Source organism: Dendrobium catenatum, unplaced genomic scaffold (genome assembly GCF_001605985.2).
Source record: "Dendrobium catenatum unplaced genomic scaffold, ASM160598v2 fragScaff_scaffold_134, whole genome shotgun sequence".
NCBI lineage: Eukaryota > Viridiplantae > Streptophyta > Magnoliopsida > Asparagales > Orchidaceae > Dendrobium > Dendrobium catenatum.
Window position 1 is genome coordinate 1,584,230 of NW_021318596.1, and position 10,899 is coordinate 1,595,128.

Genomic DNA, 10,899 nt, shown 5'->3' on the forward strand with positions numbered 1-10,899 from the left:
GCTATTAGTTCACCTCTTCAAATATTTATGTGGCTATGCAGATTTTATTGAAGAGAGAAATTATATTTATCTTTAATTTATTGTATATCTCTTCAATATTAATTAACACACATAACCACTTAGTACAGGTGCAACCGAGTCAAGCCAACTCGGACTCAACTCGGTAACAAGCTCGATGATTCGAGCTTATCAAGCTTGCAAGTTGAGCATGAACAGGCGTTGGACTCGACTCGTCGGCTCGACGAGCAGCTCGACTGGGTGGGATTCACGGGAACGAGCTCAAAACGACGATGGATGGATGTGCTCAGGACACGTTCGAACATGTTTAGGACGACGGATCTCAATGCCCAAACGGACCTTGGGACGACAAATCACGACATTTTGAGCTCGACGCTGCTCGACATGAGTCGAGCTCGTGCTCGGATTTGAGCTCGAGCTCAGTACCTAGCAGTCAAGCTCGACTTGAACAACCACTGGCTCGAGCTCAACTCAACTTGTTTGCACCTTACCACTGATGCAATGATCTTAACAAATAACCATTCAAATCACGCTACTATTAATTAACATCCTCAGACCTTAGAACACTGGCAGGAAAACCAAAACGTCAAGCTTCAAGCTTCTTTCTCTAATAGTAATTCGTTAGCTTCTTGCTTTTATCCTTCTTCTTAATTCTTCTAACTCTTATTCCCGAAGCCATGAAACACTACCAAGCTTTTTACGAGGAATACTTGCTATATTGCATGACCTGATGCTTGCACACAAAGAACACCATGCTTTCAAGCTATCTCCCACTGAGCATCATTATATGTATCTGATGTGTTCATTAAGGAATCAAGAGATCGATTGAGAAGAAGAGCTTAGAAGAGGATCCATCGATGATTGTCATTTCGATGGGGAAGATTATTTTTCCAATGATGGCTCTTCTGGTTCTTGCTTTGGTGCCAGAAGCTCAATCATGGAGCAAAGAAGGCCACATGTTAACCTGCAAAATAGCTCAGGTGAAGACCAACATAAAAGAAATTATAGCAAGATATTTAAGCGTACAATCTGTGATATCTTAGTGATGGATGATATAGCTTAATTTTATGTGCAGGAACTGTTGGAAGAAGATGCAGCTGAAGCAGTTAAGAACCTGCTGCCTCGTTACGTTGAAGGTGATTTATCAAAGCTGTGCACTTGGCCGGACCAGATTCGTCTCTGGTATAAATATAGGTGGAGCAGTCCCCTTCATTTCATCGACACACCTGATGGAGACTGCAGCTTCAATTATGCAAGTAAGCATTAGCAGGGCTGGGATCAAAATGAGCTCAGGGTTGGCAATTACTCACTCTGATTTTTTTTTTTTGAAAAATAAATATTTTAATTATTTTGTCCATCATCAATAAATAAATTAAATTACACAAATTCTAAGAATTTTTTTTTCTATTTCATATATAAAATTATGTATTTCACGATCATATTTTATTCACCATAAAAGGAAGGAGAAATTATTTTGTGCGGATACCGGACGGTTCGGAGACAAACCAGAATGCGCCACATCACCCAGTAAACAACAGTACCGAACAAAAAAATGACGTGGAGCGTTCTTCTTGGTCTTTAGACGCCGTCCAGAATCTGCACATAATAACTTTTCCCTCAAAAGAAAGGCTAATTCTGCCCTGAGCATTAGGGCATCTCCAACCGAAACTCTTATTTTTCACTGCAAAATGCAGTAAAATCAAAAAGTGTTGTGATTCATCTCCATTGGAACGCCATTTTGGCCCACAATCATCGTCGTTTCTTTCGCGTCTTTCTCAGACTGAGTTCGATAGAGAGAAAGAAATGACGAAAGTGAACGTCGCACTGTTCATCAGCGACTGAATGCCAGCAAAAATGGAGTTCGGTTGCGACGTCTGAGGCTCTCCATTCTCCTGTTTGCCAAACGGCTGGAGAAGCTCTTAGTATCATAAAAAAAAAAAAAAAAATTCACACTACAGATACTCAAAACTACTCAAAAAATTCTATAATAACTTATAATTTTACCGTTTATTGTAATTTATTTTCTATATCTGAATTTCTCTCTTTCTCTCTCTCTATATATATATTATTTTATTTTATTTTATTTTATTTTTTTGTGAAGGGGATTGTCATGATCAGCATGGCAATGAAGACATGTGCGTTGCTGGTGCTGTTCGTAATTTCACAGAACAGTTGATGCATTACAGGGAAGGGTCCTCTGATCGCAGATGTAAATAAAATATTGTAAATTTTTTTTACATAAATATTTTTTTATTTAGTTTTGTTAACCATAATGATTATTAATTTCTCTACAGATAACTTGACCGAGTCTCTGTTATTCCTTTCTCACTTCATGGGTGATATCCATCAGGTTTATACTTTTTTTTTTTTTTGGGAGATTTTCATACATACAACTTTATATTATACTATTTATGTATCTAACATTTTAAATTTTTAATATTTCATTTCTACCACGCGTAGATCAACTATGAGCGTAAGGAATGAAATATTTAAATTTATAGGATGATATGAATGAAATATATGAATGATATACTTGATATTAAAGTTGTCTATAGGTGATAGATATAAAATATTAAAATTTTAGAAGTTAGATATGTAAATAATATGATATATAGGGGCATGTATGTAAATCCCCTCTTTTTTTTTTTTGTTTAAAAATAAAAATAAAAAATTATTGGTTTGTTAATGATGTTGCAGCCAATGCATTGCGGGTGGACCAGCGACGCCGGAGGCAACACGATTAACCTGCGATGGTTTAGACGCAAGTCCAACTTACATCATGTGAGTTAAAAAAAACCAGATAAACCATAAATACTTTTTACACATTTAACCTGCAGGGGTATTGATCTAATTTGCACAACTCTAGTTAAGACTTTTTTTTTTTAACATTGTTAATCTTAGGTGTGTAAATGATTCGAGTCGAGCTCGAGTTCGAGCTCAAACTTTATTCTACGAGTTCGAGCTGACTTGTTTATTATGGAAGAGAGAAAAACAAGCAATTATTGTAATTAAAAGAAAAATAATAAAGAATCACTTTATATAAGAATGAGAAATATTATTTTTAAACATTTTTAACAATTTTGTACTTTAGATTATAAATGCTAATATATTTTAAGTGCATTTTATATTATTATTTTTTTAAATGAGCCAGGTCGCAAGCTAACCCCGAGCGAAAAATTATTCTATGCTGACGCCGGATGCAACTCTACGTCCGAATGCCGCAGTACCGAGCGATACTAAGCCGCGGTACAGTAAAAGGGTGACATGGTGCATTTTTATTGGTCTACGGACAACGATTAGTTTCCACACAAAATAAATTTTCAAGCTTGATTCGTTAGCTCATCGAGCTAAGCTCGCAAGCCATTTATTAAGTCAAGCTTGAGTCGACTCACGAGTCAGCTTGACTCACTTACACCCCTAATCAATCTTTATGTTAATTAAAAAATATTTGCATCATTTTCATATTAATTATGATAAAAATACAAAACATTATCCAAGGATTCCAATTCATATTTTATCTCAATAAGAACATAAAATAATAAAATATAGAAGTCACATGCTTAAATTAAATGGACATTTAAATTTCTTGTTATATATGTATAATTAATTGATATTTTCTAATTTTCAGTATTCATTTCTATATTTTATTATCTCTATATAAATTATATCCGAATATTATCATACATATATTTTTTTTCCTTAAAAATTATAATATTACATATACATGCAGGTCTGGGATAGAGATATAATTCTGCAAGCAATGTCAAAGTACTATGAGAAGGATTTGGATGTCTTCCTCAAAGATCTTCAGAAAAACTTAACCACTGTAATTAATTAAGAGATTAAAATTTCGATTATTATTTACTTATGTCTTAATCCTTAATCCTCATTACTTTTCTCTAATTAATCTGCAGGGAATGTGGTCAAATGAAATTCCCTCATGGGTGGATTGTGAAGATCTCTCTTCTTGCACTGATGAGTGAGTACAATTAGTGTTTAATTAGTTGTTTACTATTGCATAAATTAAAATTTTGGAAGTGGACGGTGATCAGATGATGGTGTGATAATGGACGGTTGTGATCTAACGGTATTTGGAGACTTAAAAAAGAGAGAGATATTATTCTTGCGTGTTTAAGGCTTTATTTGTGACAGCTTTCGTACTGTTTTCTAAAACGACTTTCTAGTATAAAATTTTCTAATTCAAGAAATTGTTGTACTAGAAAGTTGTTTTAGAATGCAACAAAAAAGATGTCCCAAACAAAGCACTACTGCTTTCTAAAACGGCTTAATTTTTAGTATAAAATTTTCTATTTCAAAAAATTGTACTAGAAAGCTGTTTTAGAAAGCAACAAAAAAGCTGTCCCAAATGAAGCCAAAATATTTGTAGCTGTAAAGAGAGCTTAACAATTTAGTTAGTTTGACTATAACTATCAAACGATGATGATCAAGCTATCATAATCAAAATATAATGATCGAATAATAGTAATCAAATAATGTCGACGGCCACCGTCACCTAATAGATAATTAAAAAAATGAATATAATTAAAAGTTTGAATTATATTTAATCTAAGATGACAATTTATGAATGCTAAGTATGCATAAAAGTCAAAATTTTCAATATACCCACTGATGCTTAGCTTGGTTGGTGGGCGAGTACAGTTGGGAACCTCCCGGCCAACCCGTGCTCGATTCTTTTTGAGCGGCAACGCCTCTTAAGTGGGGCCCAAATAAGTGCGGGCTCGGAGGTTTCTGGGGTGGGTGCCTTTTCTATGTTAGACAAGTATTAGTCACACGGCCAAGCGACTTTTCGGGGGTGGTAGCGGGAGAATACCCCATTCCAAAAAAAATTCAGTATAATTACCACTTAATATTTTCAGGTGATTGATGCTTTGTTTTCTTCTTTTTATTTGTGCAAGCAGATATGCTGCAGAGAGCATAGGCTTAGCCTGCGATTGGGGTTATAAAAATGTAACTAATGGAGAGACTCTTGCAGGTAAATAGTCGAGCTGAACTTCATCAAAATTCGTGCATAAATTCATCAAAATTTACCTATAAACCGCTTCTTAAAACTTTATTTTCTTTTTCATTTATGTAATTCAGATGAATATTTCGATTCACGACTGCCTGTCGTGATGAAGCGAATCGCGCAAGGAGGGGTTCGGCTTGCTATGATTTTGAATCGGGTGTTTGGAGGAGAAGAAGAAGAAGAAATTCCATGGCCAACATAATTAGGCCTTAATTACATGTTAATCATGCCGAAATTCTCTTTTGTATGTATTTTTTAACATGTGTATATTTGTTATAGTTCATGATGATAATGATATTAGCTTCTTTGTATGTCTACAACAACAAGAAGTTTTTATCTCTTTACGGGCGGTCAGCCTCATTCATTTGTCTAGACAATGCAAATAAATAAATAAGCAACTCCTTTGATCTTTGAAATTTTTTTTTTTTGTGAGAAATGCTCTAATGCCTAATTGTACCATTTAGCTTAGCACAAGTTATGCAAACTAAATTAGAAATTTAAATGTGAAAAGTGATGTTGATATGGAGTTAGACTTTCAAAGAATTTAAGTCAATTAAATTTTATTTTATTTTTTGAAAAAATCAAGTTTGAAGCCAAAAATTCATTATGTATTGATATGTCACCAAAAATCATCTTGATCGGGTATGAATCTTGATGCAAATATGAGTTGGAAGCTTAAAAAATTAAATTTGGAACCATTCAAACTCTGACTATAACAAGCTTATAGTCAAATTGAACATCTCACGAAGACAAACCTGATGGCACCAAATTCAATCCAACCAAGCCCAAATGGGTTAAAATCAAAGAATCAAAGCATATTTGGAAGCTTCAAAATATTAATTAGATGACCAAATGATATTGAAATATGACATGCTTCTAGTCTAATTGAGCGGCTCAACGACACGAATCTAATAAGCCCAAGATCACTCAATTCTGACATCTCTAAGACATTTAAATGCTTAATAAATAATTTGTGATCAACGGGATCACTATGAGCTTTCTAATAAGAGCACTCTAATCTTTCCCTAGATCTTCTCCATATTTACTAGACATGCTACTCCCAAAAAATTATAAATAAACCATCATTCTTCACCAAGAGTCATCAGATCTTCTCCATATTTACTAAGTATGCCACTCCTAAAAACTATAAATAGACCATCATTCTTCACTAAGAAGATAAAATTTTGGGAGCTCTCTTGCTGGTGATAGCCGTCGAATCTCTTCCCGACCACCGACTGTCGTCAGACTTTCGCCCATTCGTTGGATGCTATCGAGTCCTCACTAGACTTTTGCCTGATTATTGACTACCTTCTGATCTTCAAACATCATTGGACTATCACTAGCATGCTGATTTATCATCGGATCTCCAACCATCGTCAAATCTCTATTGAATATTCTCATGACTATTGCCACAAGATTTCTAACATATGTCATTCATTCAAGATCAAGAGTACCTATTTGAAGTTTAACATATTCTTCAATATATTGTATGCTTATTATCCTTGAGTTGAAGGATGAGTCGACCTTTGTAATTTATTTAAGCATTATTGGAATCATTTCAATTGGGCAAAGCCTCGTGATTTTTTTTCCCTTTTTTGTATTTTCCACATAAAAATTATGGTGTTTTTCTATAATTTTAATTGTCTATTGAATTTTTGTATATACATCCCTAAGTCGAAAAATCCTTTCGCTCTACCATCGCAATTTTCTCAGTCTGTAACATTTTGGCTCCTTGTGTGTGAAATCTTTCCAACATTCTTTCTTCAATGGTCAATCGAAGCGGTGCTAATAATCGAAGGGGTACTAATAACAGACTATCTCGTTCCTGCACTCATCAAGCTAAAAACTCATCTAGCAGCCGTAGACATCATAATCATGCTAGAGGAGAACCTCATTCCTTAGAAACTTGAATTCAAAGAATGGAGGAATAACAAATGTGAATCTTCATAATATTGGAGGTCGACAAATAAAGGGTATCATCAGAAAATGATTATCACAACCTAATCCAATATCATCCCATACCACACATGTCATATCGTGTCTAATTGTGACATGACTAATCCCAAAACCTCGTTGGAGAAGTACTGGAATAAAACTTTCAATTTATATATTTCAAAGATCGAAAATACAAATTTGATCAAAAAAAATGTCAAAAACATCAAAATTATTGAAAATTTAAATAGAGAAAATATAACATACCTTCAGATGAAGAAATTTCTCAACTAGGGCGAAGGAAAAAATGGTTATACGATCTCCTAGCTTTTTTCACTCTCCTCTCTTTGCTTATATTTTCCCCCAAACCCTTCTCTATTAATTGCATGAAACGAATGAGGGAATTAAATTGATTTAATAACTTAAGTGAGTTTAGATATTTTCTTTTTTTATAAAAAAGAATACTCTTCTCTTCTTCTCTCTCTTGCTTGGATCCCCCCTCATGAGAAATGAGGGCTCTATTTATAGATTTTTTGGAGTGGCATGGCCGGTAAATAGGCGTTAGATCAGGGGCGAATAGGGAGTGGTTGAATGGACGGCCGATATTGAATCCCTTGATCATGCACTGTTCGTTGGACATTTGATGGCCTTAATGATGTCGGAATTTGATGATCTTGGGCTCGTTGGATTTGACTCATCAAGCCCTTCAATTCGAGTATAAGCTCGTCAAAATCGGAGACCGTTTGGTAACTCAAATTGCGGTTTGAACCTTCCAATAGCGCTTTGAACCCTTGATTCGGACTCATTTGGGCTCGGATTGGGTTGATCTTGGTGTTGTTGGGTTCGTAGTTCTGAGACGCTCAGTTTGACTGTAAGCTCGCTGAAATCGGAGTTCATATGCTCCCGAAATTAATTTTTGAAGCTTTCAACTAGTTTTGCCTCGATATTCGTGCCCGATCAAGATGATTTTGCGATGTCGTATCAGGCTAATGCTCCTCCTCCATAGTTTGGTCCATAAGTAGATGATGCGACAAGTTCAACACATCCTCCGCCTAGAGCACATCAAATGCAAAATCTTCTACCATTGGTAGATACTAAATTAGTTGCAATGTCTTGTCCAAGAAGAATTTTCAATAAGGGATATAAACTATTATAATCCTCAACGTAGCTTCCAATAGTCATCTCCTCTGACATATGAAATTCTCCAACACCCTATTCCAACAGGTTTAAGTTTCTTGCCATTGATCATTATGAGTACGTTGATTACTATAGAATAATCATGCATTTACAATGAACCTCTGATGTACTTCTTTGTCAAGTGTTTTCTACTATCCTTAAGGGTCAAACTCATATATAGTATTTATGCTTTCCATATAATGCAATCCATAATTTTGCTCATCCTGTAAGATTCTTTATCAAACAGTTCATTGTTAATTAAAAAATTATTAAGGATTTATCACATCTCTTTGGATTCCATCAAAATGAAAGATAATCATCAAAAGACTATTTTCAAATATTTTCGTTCGAAGCTCGTCAAATTCCAAGAGTACATCTTGAGCAACATCATAATAAAATTCTACATCATGTTTAAGTGTACAATCATTTTCACATAGAGCTAAGATTAAAATTACATGAAGTGAAGTACTTTTGTTAACATCATCTTATGCACTGTAATAAATCATGGTGGAGGAGGACATGTCTGGTTGTACCTTTTGTGGGCAATAATCAAGTCATCACAAAACTCCTTGCAAACCACTGTTAGACCATTAGGCCTCCACTTAATTAGCAATATGAGTGTGTTGTTAGACTGTTGTGATTGATATTGTGTTTGATTCCCTCCATCAAGATATTCGCTATCTGCCTCTGTCAGCATCTTCAATAAAATGCTATTCAACCATCACCAACTGCTTACCGCCCGAGTGATAACATCAAAATATCACCTAACCACCTCTATTAGGCTTTTATTTTTTAACCACCATCATATGCATACTACCTGACTCCACTACTTGACTCTCTAGATCAAAGGATTAATTTAAGATCAACGAATCTATTCTTGATCATCAACCATCTATGAACTTATGCCCTTTCGTTGATGTTCACCAAGTTTCCTCCTAGGTGCTAATACCACATGATCTCTTTAAATCATCATTTTATGTAAGAGGTGGTTGATCTTCTTTGGTCATGAGTAGTTTGGGGGAGAATGATCTCTTAACAGGACTTCTTCTACACAAGGATGGTTATTGAAGCTTAATAGGAGATATCATCTATCCCAGATAGTGTAATGCCTCTAATGCAAGAAGAAGTATGAGAAATAAGGAGAAGAAAAGCAAGAGCTACTCTTTTTACACAAAGAGGGGCACTAGAGCTTCATGGAATCTATTCCTGATCATCAACCACCATTGGATATGACCAATCTCCAAAACTCGTACAAAATAAATCATTACCCTTAAACCTCCTTATGTACCATCTTATACGCCACGCTTTATAGAAAGAACCTACTGCATTACATGTTAATTAATAAATGAAAGAGCCAGGGCATATTGTTTGTTATCCCTGGTACCAAGTGAGTTCTTCCTATCGACTGAGCTGGAAACCCCCTGAGATGCCTTTTCTCCTGAATGGCCATAGTAGGGGTGTCAATATTTGACACGACACGAAAACCTGACCCGAACACGACCCGTTTGAAAAATGGGTCGTGTTCGGGTTGATCCGACGAGTTGCCGAGTCAACCCGAAAACCCGTTTAGAATGAGCTACCTGAGGCTGGCCGCACCTGCCTTGGCTACCCGCGCAGCTGCCAGCGGCCGCCAAGGCTGCTCGAGCCCTTCCCGAGGCTGCCCGCGCCGCGCAGCTGCCCACTCGCGAGTCGCGCCTGTACTGCCCGCAAACTCCTTCCCTGTCTGCTCACTCCTGCGCTGCCCACCTGCTCGCCCGCGTCCTTGTGCCTGGGTTCGCGCTCCTGAGGCTGCGTCCCGCCCGCCTGCGCGCCCTACGTCCGCGCGCCCGCTTGGTAACACCCGCCTAAGCGCCTGAGTCTGCGCGCCCCAGCTAGCGTCCCGCCTGCGTGCCCGTGTTCGGTGTCGGGTTGGGTCAACCCGGCAACCCGACGGGTCGGGTCCAGGTCGGAGTTTTCGACCCGTTTACCTACCCGGGTCGGGTTAGGGTTGACCCGATTGAACTTGGGTCAATTCCGAGTTCGACCCGAACCCGACCCGTGACCCGAAGTTGACACCCCTAGACCATAGGGATGTTCTCTAATGCTTCTTGAATCATTCATAAAAAATATTTCTTCCATATCCCAGTAATGAAATCACGATGATCAATATTAATTAACTCTTCCTAAATTTGTTGCTCCAGTTCTCATGGCAATTAGTTTATTGTTCTTGACATAAATCTATATTTACTCCAGCTTAAGAGATGTTGAATTCAATATTATTTGTGAATGATACCCAAATTTTACTAATACAAAAAAATTATAAAGTTTATTAATTCTAACAAGACTAACGAAAAGCTGATGAGTTCTGACAAACCGCCAGTTTTCCTACTAATTTGGATAAACTACATTAATTCTATCTTACTAAGGCTTCATTTAGGATGACTTTTTTACTGCTTCTTATAGCAATTTTTAATAGAAAAATTTTAAAAAAAATTGTACTAGAATGCTACTTTAAGAAGCAATAAAAAAATCGGCCCAAAAGAAGCCTAAATTTGAATAGTGCCAAAAAGATGTGGTGGGTGTACCCATTCCTTGTTAGTATTTTTTTTAATATTTAGATCAATTAAAATAAATTCACACATATCACATACATAAGATTAGAATTCATAACTTTTTTATTATTTTTTTTTGGTAAATTTGGCCGAGGCCTTTGTATTAATCTAAGAAACAGTTACATGTAAGGAAATAATTGACTAAAGCCATTCATG

The 10,899-nt window shown here is 36.3% G+C and overlaps 1 protein-coding gene across 1 annotated transcript; it reads left to right on the plus strand.

Moving 5' to 3' along the window:
* Window positions 1–882: 882 nt before the first annotated feature.
* On the plus strand, window positions 883–5,316 carry LOC110111409 (endonuclease 1-like). The gene is made up of 9 exons (XM_020843271.2): window positions 883–998; window positions 1,094–1,274; window positions 2,120–2,227; window positions 2,313–2,368; window positions 2,716–2,799; window positions 3,749–3,844; window positions 3,933–3,997; window positions 4,938–5,011; window positions 5,119–5,316. The coding sequence occupies exons 1-9, from the start codon at window positions 891–893 to the stop codon at window positions 5,244–5,246; spliced, it is 900 nt and encodes a 299-aa protein (XP_020698930.2). The 5' UTR covers window positions 883–890; the 3' UTR covers window positions 5,247–5,316.
* The last annotated feature ends 5,583 nt before the right edge of the window (window positions 5,317–10,899 follow it).

Excerpts from the sequence above, each read along its gene's own strand:
- LOC110111409 (XM_020843271.2), top strand. The coding sequence starts at position 891 with ATGGGGAAGATTATTTTTCCAATGATGGCTCTTCTGGTTCTTGCTTTG. Across the intron at positions 999-1,093 it reads TAACCTGCAAAATAGCTCAG|GAACTGTTGGAAGAAGATGC; the intron begins GTGAAGACCAAC and ends TTTTATGTGCAG. Across the intron at positions 3,998-4,937 it reads CTCTCTTCTTGCACTGATGA|ATATGCTGCAGAGAGCATAG; the intron begins GTGAGTACAATT and ends TTGTGCAAGCAG.